This window comes from Dermacentor silvarum, chromosome 2 (assembly GCF_013339745.2).
Source record: "Dermacentor silvarum isolate Dsil-2018 chromosome 2, BIME_Dsil_1.4, whole genome shotgun sequence".
Taxonomy (NCBI): Eukaryota; Metazoa; Arthropoda; class Arachnida; order Ixodida; family Ixodidae; genus Dermacentor; species Dermacentor silvarum.
Window position 1 is genome coordinate 98,230,652 of NC_051155.1, and position 24,930 is coordinate 98,255,581.

Below are 24,930 nucleotides of genomic sequence, written 5' to 3' on the forward strand. Positions count from 1 at the left end.
AGAGGCATTATGAGTGCAAGTTGAAGCCAGTCTATCAGCCTCTTCATTTCCGGCGATCCCTACGTGCCAAGTTATCCATTGAGCAACGAGAGATACCCCACGTGAGAAAATTTTGTTGGCAGAGTCAGTAATGCTGCGCACAATTGAACAATCAACCTGACTGCGTTGTAATCTGCTAAGTGCAGCGCGGGAGTCCGTAAATATGGCAATCTTCGGTGTGGTTAACTCCTCGTGCACGTATTTCAGTGCTACATTATTTTCTGCTAGCTCCACAGTTGTTGACGAGGCTGCATGGGGTATATGGAATATATGTCGGACTTGAGTCGAAGGGCAGAAAAAAGCTGCAGAGGCGCCTTGGCTGTCGCTGTGTACGGATGCATCTGCGAATATTTGAAGATAATATGGAAATCATTCGAACATATGCGACTGAGCCAATTGGAATATGGCCAAAATAGGCATATCAGACTTTTTGTGTATGTCAGCCATTGTTAAGTAATAGGGCAGTACGTGTTTGGTAATATCTTGCGGAGGCGAAGGCGTAACTGAAGCATCATGCTCAGAAATATCAGTAATGTTCATAAATAATGCCGCCATTTTTCCAATGCGAGAAATGGCTGGTGAATCAGACGATCAGGGAGCATTTCACCATTCGATGCGCGGTGCAGACGCTCAATATGATATAGAATTCTCTGGTCTGCTTGCAGCCTCAGGGGTAACTGATGCACTTCAGTGAGTAATGGCACATATTGCGTCTCCCGAGGTAATCCCAGCATTAGTCGAAGGGCAACGCGACGATCTCGTTCCAGTTGGACCATCAAACTAGGTGGTACGTTCAGGACTGGTAATGCATACATCATGCCTGACACTGCAGATGACTGGTACACCTGCAGAGCCGTTGTTTGGTAGCAGCCAGCACCTCTAGCAGTCAAGGCGGCCACACACTTAAGGAAGGATTGCGGTTAACGTCGTACAAACTTAACGGCAGGCAGCCAAGAGATGCGATCATCCACAATCGAGCCCAACTAACGGCGTTGTCGCACCCAGCTTATCGGCGTTTCGTCAAGGTACAGTCGGCTCATTGTTCGACGAGCGCGCTGTTTAGGGTGGTATGGTATTGCAGCCGACTTAGCAGGTAATATCTGCAGGCCAACTTCACCCAAGTACTCCGAAGTCGCGTTCAGAGCTCTTTGCAAGCTTGCACGAAGCCGCGGGCCAAGGTGCGAAGGGCCGCTTATCCACAGAGCAATATCATCTGCATAGATAGCTATGCTCACAGGGAAGTCACTGTCTCGAGGCAAGCGACTTGGAAGCGCAGCGAGTACTGTGTTAAAAAGAAGCGGCGATAAAACGCTGCCCTGTGGGACACCGCACTCAACAGTGCGGGATTCACTCGTTATTGCACCGACACGCAGGGAGGATCCTACTCCTACTCTGCGGGGAGTGGGCCTGCGGAACACCAGGGTTCCGCGGAACCCACTTCGAGAACCAATGCGGTAGAGTAAATTATGTGCGCATGAGCGTAAGCGTCATAGTGTGAGAGTTAAACATACATGGACGTCAAACATGGAGATATTTAGGGCTTGGCTACCGGCTTACCATGTACTGCAATGAACGACATTATGTTTTCTGCTGGTCGCGCATCTAAAAGGGATCAAACTAACATAGGCCTTGTATTATTTTTCGAAGCGAAACGTTTTGACTCCCCATTGTTGTATGAACACTTTGATCTGTGACGTGGTCTAATATCTCTTCAATTACCTTTTACACTAACTAATTTCTTTTGTTGTTTAGTCTCTGTATTTGATATATATGCGTCAGAGGCTTGGGGTTCCGCGAGCCACTGATAAATTTTCCATGGTCCCGCGCTCGCCAATTAAGTGGCTAAAACGGCGAACCAGAGGTGTGCTCGATCCACACAACTTCCATTACCCATGCCCGAGTGTCAAAAAGCACATCACAGCGCGTAACGGCAGTGCGTGAACTGCGCAATAAATCCGCAAGCAGCTTGTAGCCACCCAACCTTCGAAAATGGGCAGCGCACCTAAGCTTTCGCACTTGAATCTCGGAGGCCGTAACTTACCAACATGCGCATTTCTCCCGTTTGTAGATAGGGTAGGTGCCGATAGCGTGCGCACTCACGCATACGTCGGAGGAATAAAAAAACGTTGTCGCAGTTTCACCCGAAAGGCGAAGCATCAATTGCGATAGCAACTTAGTAGAGAGCTATACGGAGTAAGGATAGTAGTTTTATCCGCTGTACAAACTTGGACATGCAGCAGCACCGGCAACACACAGCACTGTTGTCGACGCCGTCGGCGTTTTGCCCCGCGTTCGCACAAAATGCGTGCGGCGTTGGTGACTGTTGCCGGAGCCTCTGATATAAATAGGCACTTGGTGCCGCAGCTAAACGTCGCCTCCCTTCCCTGCCCCCCCCCCCCCCCCCCCCCGGCCTTTCGTGCGTCAGAAGAAGGCGCGTTTGCTCTACATATATGGTGATTGTAAAGGAGGAAAGAGACGCCTACTTCTGCAGCCCTTAAGGGAGCACGGCACAGAACGCGCGTTTGTTCTCCGCCGTGCGTTCACTCCCCGTGAAAGCGCGCGTCCTTCGCGCCCTTTCACTCGCACATACAGCGTTCGGCGGCGCGCGGCGACGATTTCATCTCCATTGACGTCATACGGAACCTCACGGCGACGGCGACGGCGACGGCAACGGCGACGGCAACGCCGACGGCAGAAATCTGCTTTGGAGTGTCCATATAATTGCTATCGCAATAAAATTAATGCGCGGAGCACCACATATGCGCGCCGCGAAAGAGCAAAAACAGCGCTAGCGTCCAAAAACGAAGCGGCGCAGACGCATTGCTAGGGTCCTCAGCGGCAATCGTACGCGATACGCGACTGACAGAAACGCCGGAATGCTTTGTGCTTATTTGTGCCCTCAAAGCCCTTATTGTTGCGTTAATCGCCGCGCGTAACACCGCGTTGGCGGCTAGCCGCGTGCTTCCATAAGTGCGTAGTCGCCATCTGTGATCGCGTCGATAGCCACCAGTTTCGTCCGCAGCGGTTGCGGCAAACAGTAGTTTCGTTGTGACTCGGTGCGTGCGTCGGCTGCATGCCTTCATAACTGCGTAGTCGCCATTCATGATCGCGTCGATAGCGACTGCGGATTCATCCATACTTGTTGCAGCAAATGGTAGTTTCATTTGGACTTGATGAGTGCGTCGGCCCCCTGCCTTCTGAACCGCAAGGTCGCCATCCATGATCGCGTCTATAATGGCCGCGGTTTCGTCAGTAGCGGTTGCGGAAAGCAGTAGTTGCGCTTTGGCTCAGTGCAAAAATGTCAAAGATTAAGAGCACTGGCTACATCGCGATGGACGGACGATTTGTTGGCGACCAGCTCCCTAGCGAAAAAATAACCGGATGTGCAGCGGTAGTGAAAAGCGCGTTTGCAGATAAGACGCGCGCCGCGGCCGCGCTGCGAAGGATGTTGCGAGGCCTTCGCCGCTGCTAGCCCTTAATCAGTCATGAGATGACAAGAATTTCAGTTTCCTCACTACTTTTGTGCAAAATAGAAACAAGATTTGCTGATACATTCAGTAAATAAAAGCGTGTTGAAGTAGTAAGCATTCATTTATTGTTTTGTTGATACCCTGGATAATTCGACATTAGTTTAAATAGGACATTTTAATTCAGGGCGGGGGGGGGGGGGGGGGAGAGGTTCCTTGGCGCTTCATGGAGCTTAGCAGGGTTCCCGGAACGAACATGCTTGAGAACCCCTGCTGTACCGCTTATCGCACCCTTATTAGTCGCCCAATCGACACACCAAAACGCGTGTTTTGGTTTTTTCTGCAACTATCTAATCTGATAATCCTCTTTTGTTTTCTATCTAATGCATTGTCGTTACTATCTACTCTATGGTCGGGTACTTAATGACACTTCCTCCGATCAACGGGTCGCTAATAAAAACAGCACAAACAAGCAAACAGGTGTTAAGTGCTAAAAACGACGGAAGCAAAAAAGAAGTTAGTAGGCCGGGCCCTGGCTTTCAACAAATTCTGTATTCTTTTATTTAGTGAAAGTAGAGCGTTCACCTTTGTCAGGCACAAACCTTGCCTGTGAGCGACTTCATTTACTAATTTATTCTCACATTTATCGTCTACGCTACGCTTAAGTTCGAAGGCTTGTGTTGTTCTCCGCAAAGCGAACGCACGTGGTGCACATTTCGCGTTTAACAAGCCTCCCACAACAGCGGTAACGCAGACCTTCACAGCCAAATCTACCGATACCCACTTGTCTCTTATCTCATGCTCTCTTCCTCCCCACGCGTGCCGACTGCGCCAGAAACCACTGCCGTATCTCCTAGCCTGTTCTCTTATCTTGTCGCTCTTTCCGGCTCACGTTACCGCGCCTACACGTTGTTTTTTTTTTTCGTTTTGCTGTGCTAGGCAAGCACAACCGCTGTCCGGCACGATTTGCAGACACAGCTAAACACATCCCATCATATCTGGCCCCGAGCTGCCGTGCGGTCGGTGTCTACCAGTACTCGCGATGAGCGTCGAAAACTTTTGCTCACAGTGGATGCTGGTGATACTGCTGTTCGTCGCCTCGACTGAAGGTAAGTGATATGCTTTGAGCGTCTCGTGTACTCGCTATGTTTGTGCTTCAGCCGTTGCCCTCCAGCTTGGTGCATGTGTTTGCCCGCTTCTGACGCCCTGTGTGTAAGACCACGTGTGGCACAGCCCCAACTCAACAAAAGACGGTAATGTGAATTCAATCTTTCGCTACAGTTTAGTGTGCAGTCGAACATTCGGGAAAAAGTTATAACACGTCGAATTTCTGGAGAAGTATTTTCAAGCCAAATTGGAATTTCACCTTTAATAACAGGACTATGGGAGTTACACCTTTAATATTCAGCCCCAGAACCTGGTAAAACATGGTAAAGCCGTATTATCGGTGTGAATACATCGAGAAGTTACATGCAGACATAGTTTCGGTTTTAATGTGGTCAGCTCTGGTAGTATTAAACTCTGCAGCTATGCGTAGTTTCGGAATCAGCTGTCATCACATGCACTTGTTCCGGCGTTTCAAGCAGAATAAAACTGACCACATTAAATAGATTACACGTATTTATATTGTAGCGAAGTGACGCAGCAGTTAGTTTTCGGACGCATCAGCTCACCAGGGAGACGACGATGAAGGGGAATGAGGTCTGGCAGCGGGAGGTGCACATCCGCAGGTACGACGACAACACGAAGTAACATTTGAAGAAACTAGATTTATTTGAACTTGACATTAACTTGGCACCTTAAAACTGTACACACACATATTGTACATGAAACGATGTCATACCGATCGTCGACGGCCTGCCTGACCGGCCTGGTCTCCCGTGGTGAAGTGGCGCCGTGGGCTGCTGTTTCCTTGGTCACCCAAAACTACTCGAAACCCGTTCCTTAGATGTGTTTCTACAGCACCCAAGGGGCCCGCGGACCCGTGGGAGACGCAGGCTTCTGCACCAATTCAAGCCAATCAGGCAAGCCGTCGTGCTCTAATAGTGGCCAGAGTTTTCGCGACCACGCAGACATGGTCGCGACAACACGCCGTTAACAACAAATTTCGCCATGCCTAATTACTCCCCCCCCCCCCCCCCTCTCGATACAGCTGAGCGTGGAGCTACCGCGCTACACGTGCATACACTCGTTCAAACCCGTTTCGGGATTCCTGAAGGTTGGCCGCGGCATACGTTCTTCGCGTGAATATTTATTGTCTCCAAAGTGCATTGTAGCAAAACTAACCAAACCATGTCCGCTAGGCGCGCAAGGCACGAGTTTACCGGTCGAAAAGGTCGACGAATAGTGCATAAATGCGACTAAACCGCCTCGAATAAATCTGACACCATGTCGCGTCGACGTTTTTTGTGGTCGGGACAATACTGGCTCGGTCAGAAGATCAGCGCTCGCCAAGACAGAATTTTCTTTAATGATGCGACATCAGGTTTCACTACAAAAAATTACTGCAGAAACTGCTTAGTGGTTAGGGGCAAGATGACAAAGCTCCCCGGCGGGTTGAACCGATTGCAACGATTGAAACGACCGTACGTACAGGACGCTGTGTGATATGCACGGGCGCGGCGGTTAACTCAAAAGGAGGACAAATAACCTTCTCAGGTCCGACGCACCCTGATATCTGAGCCACTCGCAGCTATGCAACGGGATTTTCAGACCCTTTTATTATTTGAGCTGAAGCTGTACACGATGCGATAGAAACCGTTCCCAGCTTGCCTAACATCAACGAAGCCCACATCTATACTGACATCCTCGGCGCAGTTAAGCATCGCAAACAAGTAACGAGGGAGAGAGAGAGAGAAATAACTTTATTTCGTCCAAAATGTGGTTAGAGGAGGGGGTAATGACTAGAAGCCTCCCCCGTCCCCCCTTTAGAAGGCGGCCGGCAGCCCCTGAGCCGCGGCGGCGTCTTCGGCCATTTGGACTACTCTTGCTTGAACATCCGGGTCCGAGCTGAGCAACACGGTCTCCCATTGCTCCTCATTTCTTATTATTAAACTGGGTTGTTGTGGTTTTGAACAGTTATTGTTATATTGTTTCTTTGGGCATGCCCTGATTATGAGTTGAAGATCTGCTCGGTTGTTACAATGCTTACATATGTCTGTGTATACATCTGGGTGATAGCGACTGGAGGCAATGAGGTTGGGAAAAGTGTTGGTTTGCATTAGCCGCCAAGCCACTGATTGCCACTTGTTTAATGAACAATGTGCGGCCGGATATCTAGCCCTGGCTAGTCTGTGACGATCAATGATTTCCCTAAAGGAAACCAGCCTTTCTCTGCCCGACCGGCGGATTGCGAATGCGTCCGTGTTGGTGTTGGCGACGTCGTCTCGGTCTGCGAAACCTCGAGCCGCGTCATGCGCATTCAGGTTGCCTGGCAGGCCAGAGTGGGCTGGTGCCCAGATGATTTGTATTCCCCTAGCTCGGTCTCCGTGGAAACCAGCCTGGAGGATTTTTTGCGCCTTTGGCGAGATGCGTCCTTTAGCGTAATTTAATATCGCGGTCTTGGAATCACTTATTACAATTTTATATTTGGGAGAAGATGTCATTGCTAGTGCAATGGCGACCTCTTCTCCTACCTCTGGCGTTGTTGTTAGGATTGTGGCTGACGCAATTGCATGTCCTCGATTATTGACTACTGCCACTGCCATGGCATCTTGATGTTCGTAGTCGGCTGCGTCTATATAGAGCACATCTTTAGAATTATCAAACCTTCTTCATAATGCTTTGGCTCTTTCTTTTGTTCGTTCTTCGTTGTGCGAAGGATGCATGTGTTTGGGTAACGGGGGGATATATATGTGTCTCCTAATGTCCGCAGGTATATCTGTTTTGATGTCAGTTCTGGGTTCATAGTTGATGTTCAGTGATTCCAGAATATGTCTCCCAGTTTGACTTTTGGAGAGCCTCTCCATCTGCGCAGTTCTGTGAGCTTCTATCAATTCTTCTAAGGTGTTATGGAGCCCCAGCGCTTCAAAACGTTCATTCGAAGTGGAGACCGGGATCCCCAGAGCTTGCTTGTAGGTTTTCCTGATCATGACGTTGATTCTTTTGTTTTCTTCAGTTTTAAGGTCTAAGAATGGCGCTACGTAGACGATCCGGCTGAGAACAAAGGTTTGAATTAGTCTGATCAAGCTATTTTCTTTCATACCAGTGGTGTTTATTTTCTATGCGCGAAATAAGACGCGTTGTCTGATATGTATTGCTTTCCAACTGTCTGATGGTTTCAATATTGTAGCCGTTGTTCTGAATCCGCATACCGAGGATCTTTATACTTGTAACCAGCGGTATGGGTTGTCCTTGGTTTGCGAAGAGCTGTATATTGGGGACTTCGGTTTTCTTTTTCCCTCTTGACGTTGGCTGGTATAGCAGGAGCTCGGATTTCTGCGGGGAACATCCCAGACCTCTCGACCCAACGTTTGCTTCTACCGCATCAATCGCCTTTTGCAGTGTGTCCTGAATATGACCATCACTGCCTCCCGCTATCCATAGCGTAATATCATCGGCGTATAGGCTATGATTTAGATCTTCAATGTTATTAAGTATTTCTGGGAGGCCTATCATGGCGACATTAAAGAGAAAAGGCGAGAGGACAGAGCATTGCGGCGTACCTCTGCTTCCCATCTCTAGTTCGTCCGACGCCACTCCTCCTATTGTTAAAATTGCTCTTCTGTCACATAGAAAGTCTTTGATGTATTCGTACGTCTTACGCCCAACTCCTAATTTTTCCAGGTTTTTCAATATAGACCTAACCAAGGCCTTTGACAAGTAACGAGAACATTGCGTATTTGTGAGCAGACACGCGAAATTCCCAATTCTGCACGTGTGAACGTTACTGTCCACTGGGTGCAGGCTCATGGTTACGCCCACAACAATGACCATGTGGATCGCATTGTTCACTCTTCTCGACACCCGTAACTCCTCCTATTTCCCTTACCTCTGACCCCCGCTGTTTTCATTGGCCGAAAATCCATCCTCCAGCGTGACAGGCTTGCCCTCCCCCCCCCCCCCCCCGCGTCAAGGACAGTTCGCGAAAGTGTTCTAAAGGTGGGAAATTGAACAGTAGCCGAGTAGAAGACTATGAAAGATGAATTATCGACAACTCATTTTATAGGTCACTGTTGCAGTATCTTTATAAAACTGGCCTGCATGCTTATATTTGAATCCATTACAATGTTATGCCGCGTGGCTGCACAAGCGAAAAAAAAACTCCCTAGTAGGACTTGCCAGATAGTGTGTAAGCTACATTTCAAGTCGCTCATCTTGCACTCATGCAATGAATGATCGATTGTGTGGCTGAGTTACGCGCACCACAGCTCACAGTGTCAAGGATGACGCAATGTGCTGCAAGTATTGCAATGACATTTCGCAATTACCTATTTGGCGGGCCTAGTTAGTCAGAAATAATCTTATTGGGCGAAACTATTGTAATCGTATTTCTTCTGAATTAGCGTTAAGTAAGTTAATATGAATTATTCTTCATTATCCTTTTAATCGAGATTGGGCTTATTTAATGAAATCATAATTAATCATAATTTGGCCCAGTTCATCTTAATTACCAATAATTATTCCTGATATGCCTAAATAATTTATTGGTAATCAATTGAAATTAGGCCTAAATATTCCTGATACCCTTATTTAATATTCTTCAGGCTAAATTTTTAAGCTATATTCTTATTCAGCTTCATTATTTGTAATTTCATCGTGATTAATCTCTATTAGTCTTCCTTACCCTTTATTAGTCTAAAGGAGCCTTTTTTAGGCTTCATTAATATCATATTAATTAACCTTATTGGCCTTTTATTAACGTTCATTACTTTTAACAGCTCTTGAGTACTAAATATATATAGTCATAATCATAAATCTCAGTAGTCAAACGTAGTCATAAGGCTTCTCATATATACCCGTGTCTTTCTCATATATATATATATATATATATATATATATATATATATATATCGTGTCATGCGTTACATACAGACGAGCAAACAGATTTCCGAGGCAAGTTGCCTTAGAACGCTTACGCATTAAGGTATGTCGTTAAAGCAAGAATTCCTGACGTGAAGACAGTGTTATGTACCGAAACACGGCGACTATTTATCTATTTTTTTTTAGTGCAAGTGCAAGTGCTTTATTTTTCTTCACATGAAGATGATGTTACCACAAAAGGCTTCTTGTCATCTTTCTTTTCCTTTTATTTGCAGTAATGCGCATTCTTTAATGTTCGTGGCCAAACAGAGCCAAATCAAAATTTGACTGGTACGTATCGTAAGACTGCCAGCCATTCTTCCAAGAGACCATATCACTACAGTGATTTTTGACTATAACTGCTCTCTGTTATTCTCCATTGTCCTGTGGTTGGCTGCTAAGACTGCAAAGCGCGCATTCAACGAAAGAACTTTGCATTGAAAGAGTATTTGGAAAATAGTTCTTTTTGTCGTAAGCACATATATATTTCTGCGTGATAGTTTATCGCCATGGTAACAAAATGTTCCGTTGCGCTCCTGATCATCATTCGGCAAGAGCGGTGTCGCCCTATTGAGACGACATCTGCCGTGTGCCTGACGTATTACGTGAGGAACACTTTTCCAGGGACGACAAAACACTTCGTCATCACTGAACGACGTCAGACTGGCGGCGGCAGTTGTATTTTGTGGCATTCTCTGTTGTGCTCAGCTTTGGATCTATGTGAATCTGGGTTAAGTATCTCTCAGGTCAGGTGAATACTCTCCAAATGAGTTTGGAGATCAGTTTTCTGAAATCAAATATCACATAACATATTCCCACATTCTAATGCACTCAAGCATCAATATTTTTACAGCGACAGCTGTTATAGGCTCACTTCGCTGGTCGTTTTTACTTCAGAAGGTTGCATCGTTAGAATGCCAGAATCCTTTGCAAAAAAATTGCAAAGAAAACATTTTCATTTTGCCACGAGGATTGAAACTTACGACCAACAGGATGGCAGCTCAGGATTCTATCTTTCGGCCGCCTGCCGATGATCTAGCAGTAGCGAATGCTGATTCTGGAAATGGCGATCGCGCCAACACCTGCCATGTTGGCTAACGCTCACTCAACATCTGTGCACTGGATAGAGCTGGCGTCCACGCCTTCTTTGTGTTCTAGCACGTCGTCTTTCTTGTAGCGGGGGCAGTCCTAAAATAAGTTTTCTTCTAATGTAATGGCAGTAATTGTCTGCTCGAAACATTCCCAAACCACGTGCTCGCCGTGCTGTACTGTCCTATCTCCGCATGCTCTGGCAACCGATGACGGTGTAAGATATCGTCATTGCACCATGCTCGCAATTTTGTCACTTGCATGAAAGAAACAGCTTGAACCAAGAAACGCCTGCCGCAACTACCTCATGCTGATGATCGAGATGCAAATCACACAACGAAACCATGTGTACACTACGCACATTGACCACGAAGAAGGCATTTTAATAATGCAATTAGCATTCTTTGCCTAGTTCAGGCGTTTTGTTATGGGCCTGTCTATCGATCTAGCTCCTTACGCCAGCCCCAACGTTCCTCTGGAGCCGTGGTTTTCCCAGCGAGAGCCACCACCATCAGTTTCAAGACGTGTCACCCAACTACATCGACGGCTGCGGAACTTGCAGCTCTTCGACGCGTCAGCCAAGAGCAACCTCGAAGATGGTCAATATTTCAGTGACTCGAATAGCAGCACTGCAGTCCTTCCTATCAGCCATGTGACGCGGACTACAGGAACAACTGGTATTCGAGATTAGAGAGCCTTGTCTGAGAAATACACCACGTGGCATTTCAGTGGCTTCCAAGTCACTGTGGCGTGATAGCTGACGAACACGCCGATAACGCTGCTCGGTCGGCTCTTCAAGGCGCCAAAGAGGAGTCTATCCAGTTATCAAGGACAGATGCCGCTAGAAAATTTCGAATGCTCACACGGGATTTCAGTTCTCCATGCGGAACAGTCGAAGTTTACAAGGAAACCGGTGGCACCGCTCCGCTCTCCGCTTTCGCATCCCAGCTGGACTCTGCAGACGCGATGCTAGCCTGCTTTGTCGAATATGGCTAGGAGTGGCGTTTGCGAAGTCTTTTGCTTTCCGAATCGCATGGGCTGACGATGCTTCGCGTGATGACTGCGGTAGCACGGAGGTTCTGCAACACGTCCTTTATGACTGTCCTCTCTACAATTTACGGAGAGGATCGCTCGCAATTGCGAAAGGGCGCTTTTATCAAAGACCATTAACAGAGGAAATAATTTTAGAATGCCGGCATCACAAGCCATCGCAGCGGAGCGCGACGCGGGCACTGTCGCAGTTTGACAGCAAGCCTGCTAGCCTCTAGTTGGCCGGGATTTTTTGTGGCGTGCTCACCCAAAAAACGGTAGCTGGAAAAGGGCTTTGTCTTTCATTTTTCGCGTAACAGGTTTGTGTTTCCTAGTATATTCGAAGTCCGAAGTTATCATGTCTGCAGCATGTGCGTAAGCATGTGTGTACTTGACGCATTTTCTGACGCAATTTAGTTTTAAACATTAATTTAGTTCAATAAAGCACTTGGGCTTGATGGACGGCCTAGAACAATGAGCATGTATGCTGAACTTCCGCACACGTGCGCGCGCGCGTGAACTACGTCGCTTGCGGTAATGGTGCTTGTGTGACGTCGTCTAACGTCAGATGGGGTGGTCCTGCTTGTCTAACGTCCGCACCAGCTTCGCTGTATATCCACCTTCATAGGGTGGATTGGAGGCGCATTTTCTTTTTAAGGACAACACACTTGGACGAGTGGTTGTAGCCTGAACCGATGTTTATAGTGCCACAAGTGCTACTGTGCTGTGCTGTGATAGTGGCCGACTGAGATTATGTGTATGTGCTCCCTTTCTTTCTCCATCTCTAGTTTATCGCTTCCCGTGTCCCCTCTCTCCAGAGCGTGGGGTAGCAAACCGCATCTTCCACCTTGTTAACCTCCCTGCCTTTCTTCTGTCTCTCCCTTCTTCACTGGCCCAGGGACCCAAGTTGTCATCCAGCTAGGGCGAACGGGTGGAACAAGTGTCATCCAGCTAGGGCGAACGATCATAGTCGTGATGCCGTCGAGGCAATTCCATCGTCGCCATTACAGATTGATCTCACTCTCGTAATGGCGTCGTCGTCGCGCCTTCAATACCGACCAAATAGCCTTAGCTGTCTACTAGCTTGGGCCACTAGGTACATGCTCGTGATGGTGATGCCGTCATAGTCGTTATCATCGTTATCAGTCGTTATTCCACTTATGTCATCCGACTCTCGTCAAGTCTTCGTCGTCATACAGCCCGCCACGCATTCGTTGTCACACATCATCGTGATGGCGTCATGTTTGTTCTACCTTCGTCACTGCAGATTCGCCATATCCAACTCGCGACGCCACCGCCGTTACACCGCATTTGCCGTTCCATCGACGTCATGCCGGCTTCGTCTTTCTATCGTCGGCCCTGCCTCGTCAGACAGTCATGCATTCTCACGCCGTCATGCTAACGAGCTCCAATTTTGTCAGCTTGTAATGCATAATTCTCACACTCAATAATTTGATGTCATTTTTTCTTTCAACGTTGATCAACTCAAATTTGATTCCATTCACTGCTAAAGCGTTCTTCTTCGCTTCTGCTACGTTATGCAGTGAATCTGATAATACAAGGCGGCAGTCATAGTAAACGCTTCCTTCGTTCCGTTCAAAGTTCTGCGTATGCTTATGGAATTTTCGCGAATTTCTCTTGTTTAATAAATACGAAAATTCTACGGATTCCACTGAAATTCTACATCGCTTTTGAGTAGATGATGAGAAAACATTACGGTAATTGATTTCATGGTAAAACATGTCGATCTCTAATTACAAGTCTTGCGTCAGCTGATTTCATTTTTTAATTGCCGGCCAATCTTCTTCTTTCACCAAACCACCTAATCCTAGGTCGTTATCGACTTCCTTGCCCTTTTCGCTGCAGTCTACCTGTTACTCTATTAGACCACCGGTTATATGTTCGGCGCATTCGTTCCCATATCAAACATCACATATCAAACTTCAAATATCGAGCTTGTCTTCGTTACACTCTAATATACAGCGCTGCCTTCCTTGATGTTAGTGCTATAATGTTAGTGTTATATTGCAATAATGACTGCGCGGTCAATGGCATCTTCTCAAGTCGCTTTATTATCCTATAGGTTTGTGCTCCCTATGTTAGTACCGGTAGAATGCAGTGATAATACCAGAATAGCAACTGGCCTTCTCAGCGCTGTATTCAGCCATTGCTTATTAACTTCGCAGCAAAATGCAATACATTTAGCCAAACTGCACTTTGTATCATTTTGAAGTCCCTTGTAATTTGCTCGTAATTATTGGCAGTTTGGTAACCTCTTTCCAGCTTGGTGTATTTCAGCAGAAGTGGTCGAATTTGTATTTTTGAGGAGGCGGCACTACTCCAATCTCACGTTTTTCCTCGCATACGTTTCCTCACATACGGAAGCACCGTTCACGGCCACAAAATGGCGTACTTGCGTCATTTTACGAAAATGACCTATCAACATTGCTAAACGGTTGCACATATCGGCCCTTTCTCGAACGGTGATTTCGGTTATCGTGTCCAAAGTGGCGCAAAAGGGGATTCACCGTTGGCGTTATCAGGGTCACAAAGACAGAATAGAAGCCAGACAGACGATAAAGTCCACACAAAACGAAATGTCGCTGCACCACGTGGTACAAGCATCTCGCTTGCCAGGAAATGATGCCAGCCGCCCGTAACCTTCAGAGCAGACCGTTGTTGTTACCAAAAGTAAGGAAATAAATTAGGAGGCAGTATTACATCGTGTAGGATGGATAACCGGTGGGCCATTAGGGTTACAGAATGGATACCAAGAGAAGGGAAGCGCAGTCGAGGACGGCAGAAAGTCAGGTGGGATGATGAGGTTTATTACATCGTGTAGCTAACATTTTCACTCGCCCGTCCCACGTGTAGGGTAGCAAACTGCACGAAGTCTGGTTAACCTGCCTGCCTTTCTTTCCTCCTTCTCTGTCTCTCTCTCTCTCTCTCTATCTATCTATCTACAAGCCGACTCTCCGTGAAATCATACCCTTTGCTTTTGCTCCCTCAGAAAGTCGACCCTACAAGTGACGCTCTTCAGTGGACTCGGCCCATTGTGTTTGATACGCGATAAGATTTAAGCGACGCGCACTCGTTCGGGCCTGCCTTACCAACCACTCCTAGCCCATTTTCTCCAGATATGTTCCCGCAGCTTGAATCGTTTATATTACAACATCAACATTAATCGGCTTGTTTGCGAAATTCGAGTGCGGCAGTTGCATGTTGCTCTCGCACCCGTTGTTTTTAGAAATAGCGTGCGCTGAGCGCGGCGATTATGGCGGTGGAAGACACTAAATCTTACCGCGACATGCTAACATGTTGGGCCGACTCGCGTGGCTTTAACGGTGTTGCTTAGTGCTCCCTCCTAGTTCTTTCATTTCTCCATAATTGTAACCGCCGTACAGAGAACAAAAAGTAACAGAATAATTGCATTCACATCAAGCGGGCAGGCTGAGAAGCAGTGCGTTTAGACACAACCTAAACCAACGTCTTCAAGGCATCCTAACCATGGATGGGAGCGTCAGCCTTCCTCGATCACATCACAGTCAGAGCACGCAGCCCTTCTCGTATCTAGGTGTTGCCTAAACCTGCTGTTCATGTATCAACGACAGCATAGTCAGTCGAGGCATGTCTTGCGCTTCTCGGTAGGCCTACTTCTGTGAACGGAATAATGCGCCTGCATGCTGCATGCGGTAACATCACCGAACGAACCTGAATAGTTGTTTACAAGTTGGCGTCGTAGTTTTTTCTTCGTCTTGCGAGATCGTACAAGATAAGCAAGGAGGTCTATTGTTTTTTGATCGCCCCTGCAGTCATGGTGACGACGTACGTCCCCTACTCCTTCGTTGCCCCAAGCTTGATGCCAATAAGTGATGGCTAGAACAGGAACTTCATGTTCTCGATCCACGTCCATCTTGCCCTCTTTGCTAGGTATTTGAATTATGAACATCAAAACTAGTAGAGTGGAAATATTCAGACTTAATAGAACATTCTTTTTCTTTTAAACTGGATAGCGGCATCCTTGGCACCATCACTGCTGCTATTCGTTGCCATAACGAACTCTTTCACAGGCGTTTCGTAACCAGATATAAGTGAAGCACTGCAGACGCCACCCTCCCGTTTTAAGACGTTACCGTGGCAATTGAGACAGTTAAATTTGTGAAAAAAATGCAGTCGTAAAAACAAATCGCCTAACAAAACACGTTGCGGGGTGGGTGGTGCATAATTTTTTTCTTTCTCACGAAAGTAATGCAGCGCTACTTTTCAAAACGATGACTCAGAAAGACAAGACAGCGCCCGTCCTGTCATGCCTTTCTGTGTCCTCGTTTTGAAAAGTAGCGCTGGATTACTGTCGTAAGGCAGAAAAAAATTACGTAAAAACAGTGGCGCCTCGTCTAACGAGATTTGCTCCTGATAACTGCCCTTCCTAATTGAAAAGCTTGCGTAGCTGTATGCGTTTCACAAATATAAGGCAAATACCATCGCCATGTGTGTTCTCTTTTCGTCTTGATGCTATTGCGCATAAGGCCCTAAAGTGCTCAAGTAATCAATAATTAGGCGAATACTCCTATAGGTAATGCAGCTTTTCGCATTCATGCCACAGCATCGGATTCCACCCGACTATGCAACGTGACGCAAGTTCAGGAGTGCTACAATGGCATTCTCTTAAGATTTCTCAACGAGTTCCCACGAGGACCACTCAACGTAAGCAAACTGGAGACTCTGTGCAAGTGAGTACCATCGTTTCTAACGTTCTCACAGCAATGCATTTGCGTTGTAACAGGTGGGCGAGATAGGCTATAAAGCTACCGAGGTGAATGCAAGCGGTAGTGTCGATCTTTCGTTGTGATGCTGTTTTGCACCCCTCCTGCCGAGACCTCTGACATGTCTGACCGGTCATGAATGAATGTGCAAGCCCTGCCATAGAAAATGTTCAATTGGATGAAACTTTCAGACACCTTCATTTAGCGATGCTCTATTGTAAGGCTCTCTTCTCGACTGAGTTAAAAGTGGGGGGCCGTTTTTACCTTCAGTTGCCTTGCACATCCACACGGCTGTGTCTGACGTTATTGAACCAACGAGTTGCTGTTGCATACGAAGGACGCTAACTGCCATTCAGATTCATCGTTCTACTGTTCATTTTCTTGGCGGAGCTTTTTTTTTTCTTTGCACAGAAACCTAAATGCACTCGATATTTAGGATTAAAATCGTGGGAGGACGCTGCTTGATTGGACTATGCTAAAAAATGGCGGTACCGGAAGTCTTCGTACTGCGACCATGTTTGGAGGAAAGATGCGATGACCATAAGACAGTGCCCAAATATTGTTTTTGGCCGACTTGCCAAATATTTATGGCCCTTTGTATACACGCTGAAAAATCCTCATTTCTGGGGAAATATGCACCGGAACCGCTGAACCCTATTTATAGCATGATTGGGCATATGCATGCGCATAAGCTGGACATTGATTAACTGTCCTTGCAACTTTCAAAAGAATGTGTGCACCTAATCACATTGACCATTCTGTTGTACGAAATAGATAAATGAATTTTTTTCTTCCTTCGGCGCAGGGAATATGACGTTAAGTCATTGTGCGAGAAGGACCTACAGCCTTGTTCCGACACTCATCCTGAGCTGGTAGACATGGAGAGACTGTACAACGCAATGTACGAAGACTCCTGCAACGACACCAACTTCAAACTGCTCAAATGTAAGTTGGTTCGGTAGAGAAGTCTGTTGTGTAGTGCACAACAAAACACTACAAACACTTCAAATACACTTCGCACTGTAACCACAGTCTACCAGTCCCATGGGCCACAACGACGTTGTTCAGTGGTACAGGGAGATCATAATCACGAGGTGAAGTGCGAACTCTTCTTCATACTTCATGCAGCACAGGACGAACGCTCTGGCCTCGTCTGGATGTATGCATCCGCTGCAGTCAAGGAGCCACACGACGCACATCACAACGGACGTCTTTATTATCACAGGATGTGTTTACTTAAAACGGCAATGTGGACCAACTGTACTCAGAAAAAAAATTCTTTCTCTATCTCTATCCCACGGCCCATGGTAAATGAATTCTTGTATTGAGATGGTAAACTATATTTAATTGAGTGAAATGTGAGTCAGTGTTAGAATATTTGGGCTCGACTATGAAATGGTCTTGTGCTTCATAATGTATAAAAGACAGGAGAAGATGGAGTAACTATGATGAATCATTCGTTACAGGCAACGCATTTTGGTAGTTCAGTTCGAGCAGCGCAGTTTTCAAATGAACAGAAATTGAAAGTTCACCGCAGTTCCTGATGAGCTTGGAACAGGCACTGGAATCCGTTGAATAATCGTATTCGGGTGCCTCTTCTAGGCCTATGGATGTTGTAACGAACACAGTAACGCCACATCTTCGTAATATTAGAGCATTCCAAGAAATCAAGCTTAAATTCTTTGAATCAAACATCGGTTCCTTGAATTGAACATTACAATCCTAAACAAAAATATCCAACTTGTTCCCAAAATCGAAATATTGGAACCTTTCAAATAAATGCCTGCACTTAAATTGTAGAAGTACACAGCTGGAATAGTGTATTATTTAAAATAAAATATCATTTTACTCTGTATAGAGTATCTATAGAAATTCTGTCATGTGAGAAAAAGTATTCGATCCGGATTGTGAAGCTGTAACGCGGGTCAGTAACTTTTTACTTGATCAGTCACATTTCGTGTACAAAGACTATTGAACACAGCGAGGAGAAAAAAATCTGGGCAGCTTGCACTAGTGGTGCAAGCCTGGCGTAAACAGCGCAGCTGATGATTGACCTAGCTTCTTCCAGGCCTGACTACGCTTGGCTAAGTTATGCTAGGAAATGCTAAGTGCTGCTAGGCACGGTATTCCTAATCGGCTCGCCGCGGGACGCGCTTCAAGATGAGCGGAGGCTTCTTCGGGTGTCCGGATCTTCTTTGGTCGTCCTAAGTCAAGGCTACATGTACTCGCCACCGAGTCAACGAGAGTTCTGCCGCCATCGCGGCAGCTTGAAGCTTTATCTTCCCGGTTACGTCATGGCCAAGCTGCGCCTCCACAGTTGCCGGGTCGTGGCTAGTCGAAACCTGCCGAGCTGCCACCACAGGCGCCGGCTGCAGTCAGGGACACCGCGCGCGTTCGGCGCGAACGCGGGGAAACAGGGAAACGCGGACGGCGTCGGCAGGAGCTCTGCGCGTTGCCGCATTGGTGCTGCTACAATTTCTTTCTCTCTCTCTCTCTCTCTATCTCATTCTCTCTTTCTCTCTCCCGAGTATAGCGCGCTCCACGCGCATGCTCTCCTTCCCTCTCCTTAACGTCCCATGTCAAGCAACGTTGTGTCAAGGCAACATGTGGCACAGAGAGGAGGCGAAGCACACGCCGCTCCGCGATGTGGTTGCTAGGCAACGCACGGTGACGTCATCGCCAGGCGCAGTTTTTCGTTCGCACTAAGCGGCCTAACTAAGAGCTTAAGCAGCTCCGCTCTTAAAAATTGGGGCAGCTTCCCACTAGGGGTGGGAAGTCTGAGCAAATAGCGAAGCTGGTGGCCCTTCCCAAGCTTTAACTTCGCATTCCTTACCTTAACTTGGCTTTCCTTAGCTTTAACTTCGCTTTACATTAGGTCAGACGCGTCAGATATAGCCGTTACATCCGACTCCGTTTGCCATGGCTAGTAGTGAAATATGGCGTCGCTCTCGAGTAGCGGCGCGTCATCTTTCGCGCCACGCTTCCTCTTCCTCCGGAGTGACGATCTTCTTCGCTGGGCCCATACCTCTTCGTCGGAGACACGGCTATTCTGTAGCCGCGGTGGGGCGGAGCTGCTTTTAGACCCCATGGTGACGACACGTCTCATCTGCGCATGCGCTGCCTCCGTATGGCGCGGCGAAGCAAAGTTCAGGCGAAGCGGTGGCTACCGCAGTTGTTGTGGAAGCGCAGCCGAAGCGAGGTGACGCAAGCTAGGGCGAGTGGTGTCGGCGCGCGCGATGACGTCGTAGGTAGCGCACCAGTGGCGGAGGCGCGGCTAGAGGAAGGCGTTGCCAGGCGGCGCATGTGGCTCAATCGCTCGGCGAGGTTTTTGCGTACGATCCTCGGACCAACCTACAGATCAAACAGCTTCGCTGTTAAAAAACTCAACATGTCAGAATATTGCACGGAGTGTAAGGTTGGTAGCTGTGGTGGCAGTACGAATTGCAGTAAACGTAAGCTAAGTAAATACGCGTGGTGTATAACAGAGAACACTCGATGAGCGCAAGCAGCATGGGTTAGAACCACTAGGTCTTGTCGGCATTGTCGTCTTGCTTTGAGCTCCCGTTCCCGCACAACGGCATGCTCACGGCGCGCACAGCGTGTGCGTCCGCTTCGCGCTTTTGAATCTGCGTGATTTTGTCGACGTTGTCGCTTAGCCTCGTTCCCGCAACGCCACGTCTGGGCGCCTCCGCCGTTGAGTGCGCTGCTCACGTATCAGCCCATTGTTTCTGCATCTGAACTAACGTAGTGGTATTTGCGCGTATGCGGGCCCGCCTTGCTTCATTGCGATTCGCGTTTCGCTGTAACTTCTCGGCCGGTGTTCGGGCAACACGCGGGGGCATGTTCACGCGATGTGCGAGACGTGGTGCTTAGCTGCGGAAACCACACACCGGCAGGTACTATTCCTACCACCCCATCTTGGCTACTATACGTGTGGGAAAACGATGGCACAGTCCGACAAGGTCTGCATGGCCTCCGTGGTCTGCATAGTCTGCATAGACTGTTTTACAATTCGCTCCCACAAGCAAAATCGTCTAACGTGAGGTGCTAGATTACAGCTTCTCCTGTGCACCAGTCTCTGCGATTGGAACACGAACGCGCCGAGACATCTTTCGTCACCTGGTGTCGAAATTCTCTGACGCAAATGGAAATCTTACCGTTAATGGGAGTAATGTTCTTCGGAAAACACGAATACTAAAGGAATCAGTATTTTTATGTGTAATAATTGGTGACAGCGAAATATAGCGCGGAGTGTTCATAAAACGCACTTGCTTCCACGCGGGAAATTCTTAAGCATGTTCGGTTCCGTTTACTGAGGCACGCGCCCGTGACCTTTTGATTAGAGGATCTAGCTGCTGTGCTAGGCGTCCTTGTTCGAATGCTTCCGTCGGACCATTTCATTTGTGCTTATTTGTTAGAGACAAAGTATTTCTTAGCGACTTACCACAACTTTTCCGTATCGGATATGTTTCAAGCCTCTTTCGTGGGCCAATCTCGGAGATAGCTTAGCCCCAAACCACTTTCGTGGGCCGATTCCTGAGATAGTGCAGCCTTAAACATCAGCGACAGTAAAGTTACATCACTTTCGGGTTTAAGCTCTGCTTTTGTTTCGCACTTTTAATATTTAATAGTCTGGGAAGATTTAGGATAAAATCATGCACTGTCAGTGTTAGGTTTAATGACATTTCTTTGTGGGTTGCCATTCTCAAAATTCTGAGGAATGATTTCTCAAGAATGCAAGAGCTGGTGTGAGAAAAGTGAGTGATAGAACAATGGGGCAATATAACCCGCAAATGCAGCATGTCGTATAGCATGGCATGACATATCACATACATATGCCTAAATGTATGGGTAGCCTCACGGCGACACCGACGCCAACGACGACGGCAAAAATTTGGTTGGAGTGTGCATGTCATTGAAATCTCAATAAAAAGACGTGGTGACAGCTCCTTCGTGTAATCAAAAAGCGGAGATAAAGGTGAAAACAGTTGCATGCTCAAATTGACGACAAAACAAGCACGATGTCACAAAACCGAAGAGACGCAAGCTCAGCAAGGATTGATTGACTGATTTCATTAAATATAGGAAACATAAATCTAAATTCTGAAATCAACAGTCACCAAGAAGAAGCGTCCTTTCATGTGTGATGAAGTTTGTTCGGGTGTCCTCAGCGATGCCTTAATTGTGTTTCAATTTTGCAGAACAACCGCCGAAAGCTTCTTACTATGCAACATTGAATCTAGTCGAATAAAGTGTACTGCGTTTCGAAAAGTAAAATTTTAAAAACATTTGATCACACAAATGTTATGCAACGTCAGATAACATCTGTCGCGCAATATAACATATGGTGAATCGGAAAAAAAATTTAAAAAAACGTCAGGTCAACGTTTCCGTTACTCTGCAACGTGAAACAGCGAGGTTCGTGAATAATGGTGTGTAAGAGCAGCGAACGTTCACACGCTTGTTTTTAAGTTATGTTGGTGGGCGCTTCATAATGCCTTCAGTGAGCGTATTTGCGTACTCTAATGCTTCTTCGGCAACTTCGGCGCTACTTCGGCAACCGATGAGAGCAGTTGCTGAAATGCTAAACCGAGTTCAAGAGAAAATATTGACTTCAAGTAGGCTTGGGTTGCCACTCTCGCCAGCGATTGGGCTGCCCTATTAGGCTCTGGAGTAAATTTTCCTCCGGACTCAATCTGTCCCAGCGACCGGGCGCTAGACGCACAAGATACATTGTTGGCATGGTCAAGTAGCAAAAAAAGCCGAGCCGAATCTACGGTCTTGGAGCAAAAATTTATTTGTTCTCTTTCTTCTAACGCATATGTCACGTTACGGTCAGCATAGTAGCAATAGCGCGGGTGTGTGTCTACCTTCTTGTCTTCTTGTCGTGTTTTTTCGCGCTGTTTCCCTCTCGAGCATAGTGTTCATCTTGTGGTAAGAAAATCGGCAAAGCGCCCTTAGTAGAGCAGTCATTGCAACACGGTACACTAAAAACATGTACACTATAACAAGTGAGCGAATGCCACGTGAGCTTCGTCGGTTCATTCTTTGACTGCCTCGTATTTTAGTACACTTAAGGTTGCATCTCGCCTAGCACCCCGGAAAACTGTCGTTTCTTCTTTTACTTTTGCAATATCCTCCTCATCTTCTTCACAGCATTTGTCCCAATTGGCTCGTGCTATCCACTGCCACTGATCGAGACATGTCTGCGAGAGAAGATGAAAGAGTTTAAGACGTCCAGAGAGGACGCCAAGAGCAGTTGCAAGTGAGTATCGCCAAGTGAGTTGCATGTAAGCTTGCTGTGCTATCTTCACTGGCAAAATCAACTGTTATGTGTTCGTTAGAGGTACCAAAGTGCGGCACGGCCCGATTACGCACAATTACGGGGTACTGAAGCAAAAAGTATTAATTTTTTTCACCATTTGAAGTTACATCCCGGGTAGTATCTTGAATATTGTCTTCCTTGTCTTCCTTCCTTATTTTTCTTGTTCTTTTTATTGTTTATTGATATCAACGCATTTAGCTTGACGTTTTCTTCGAAAGTTTTTGCTTATTTGTACTTGTATTTTTTTCTATAATCAACGATTGTGTGATTTGCCTCTGTATTTACCTTGCCCCTCCCCTCTGCAATGTACAACTGTACCTTGAGGGTATAATAAATAAATAAATAAATAAAATTCAAATGTTAACAGATATGTAGAAACATCGTTGTCTTTCGCACCTTGGCCTTCCAGTACACATCAAATATCTTGACATACGTAATCACGGAACAAATCAGGTGATTTAGGGTGGCCACCAGAAGAACAGTCCGAAGGCGTTACCGTAAGCATCACCAGAGTGGGAGCCATCCTTGAAGAAAAAATGTGCGGACAGAGTGACCAAGCAATGAGAACAAGTTTCTCGCTCAGGTTTGATGCTTTCGGCATTTATTCTCAGTGTTTTCCAGCTGCGTCACCTCATCTTGACCGGGACTTTGTCAGGGGCACTGACCAGAATGAACCGCAAATCTCAGAAACACCATGCGTACTGTGGTAGAATTTAACCCGGAAACTTCAGGTGGTTGCAACTCTCTCCACAACGCCAAACCTCAACCCCGTTGACATCGCTACGTATAGGCCCTCACACATATTATTAGCACAGAATTTCGGCTGGAGCTTTCTTCCATCTGTTTTGTTGTTCAAGCCCCAGCAAGCGCTCAGAAAATATTGCAACAATTGACAAGAGCACACCGCTCTTTCATTGGTCGCAGAAAACAAGTTTGTCAGCCTAAAACCAACTTTTAAAAGAACTGTGAATGGGGCTAGTTGGTACTAATTCATAGTTCCTGAGTCATAGTTCAGTCATGTAGTTTCGTGTCTCCCTTCCGTCTTTGTCTTTTTTTTTTCGCTGTACTAAAACCAACCCCTAGCACCACTGAAAGAAGAAGTAGACCCCTTGTCTTATGTGGATTACTTTTTCTATACTCTGTATGCAGGGCACTCCCTTAAAAATTTCGAGGCTTCAAGAATGCCACAAGATGTCAAAGCATGAAGAGCCCCCTACATACCCCGTTATTGACATTGCTAAATTTACTGCGTACTATACAATGTATTCCAAGCGCCTTCAAAGATTGCACAAGCTGTGCACGCAATAATTTGTCTTGCTGTGACGTCAAAGCCACCTCTTATGCACGCGCGCAGTGATCTGGGAGCCGCGGTCACCATCTGCCTCACTACGCCAGGATCGCCGTGCACGAAAAATCGAAAACGTCCCACGTATGCTAAGAAAACGGTGACGGCCCTGGTGTCCAGCACGGGCTGCAACCCCAACGACGGGAACCCATTCATGCAAGGCGCCGAGCGGCCACCGACAAGTGAGCATATCACGTTCTGACCGTTAGGAACATGCGCTTCTCTGGAGGGCACAAGAGCTCAGTGTTGACCAAGAAAGAGAATGAGAAAGCTTCATTTTATCTCGAGAGGGTAGCCTAGCGACAGACTTACCATGCTACTCCGGGTGAGTTGATGAGGGACAAACAAAAGGCGTCGCTGTCGCTGTTTCGCCCAAAAAGTGAAGCGTCGATAGCGATAGCAAATCATTAGGCAACAGTACAAAGTAAGGTTACTAGTTTTGTCGGCCGTATAAACTTCACTAAAAATTCTCGCAGTTTCACCCGAAAGGCGAAGCATCAATTGCGATAGCAAATTAGTAGAGAGCTATACGGAGTAAGGATAGTAGTTTTATCAGCTGTATAAACATGGACATGCAGCAGCACCAGCAACGCGCAGAACTGTTGTCGACGCCGTCGGCGGTTTGCCCGCGTTCGCACCGAACGCGCGCGGCGTGTTTATATAAATACGCCTTTGGTTCCGCAGCCAAACGTCGCCTCCACTCCCTCCCTCCCGTCCCCCCTAAGCCTCTCGCGCGACGGAAAAAGTCGCGTTTGCTCTCTATACATGGAAAAGAGGAAAGAGACGCTTAATTCTGCAGCCCTTCAGGGAGCACGGCGCAGAACGCGCGTTTGCTCCCCAACTTGCTTTCGC

The 24,930-nt window shown here is 47.0% G+C and overlaps 2 protein-coding genes across 4 annotated transcripts in view; one reads left to right on the plus strand and one right to left on the minus strand.

The window, feature by feature from the left end:
* LOC119440243 (calcium-activated chloride channel regulator 1) overlaps nt 1–24,930 on the minus strand; it is a 201,956-nt gene that overhangs the window by 105,118 nt on the left and 71,908 nt on the right. The window lies entirely within an intron of this gene.
* Nucleotides 1–24,930, plus strand: part of LOC119441633 (uncharacterized) — a 49,373-nt gene that overhangs the window by 11,639 nt on the left and 12,804 nt on the right. For 2 of the 3 annotated variants that reach the window (XM_049661472.1, XM_037706237.2), the window contains exons 2-6: nt 4,446–4,615; nt 16,249–16,375; nt 17,214–17,353; nt 22,565–22,673; nt 24,088–24,260. In XM_049661472.1, coding sequence (XP_049517429.1) covers nt 4,549–4,615; nt 16,249–16,375; nt 17,214–17,353; nt 22,565–22,673; nt 24,088–24,260 — 616 coding nt within the window. In that variant the 5' untranslated portion in view covers nt 4,446–4,548. The remainder of the gene's footprint in view (nt 1–4,445; nt 4,616–16,248; nt 16,376–17,213; nt 17,354–22,564; nt 22,674–24,087; nt 24,261–24,930) is intronic. The other variant, XM_049661471.1, reaches the window with a different exon arrangement.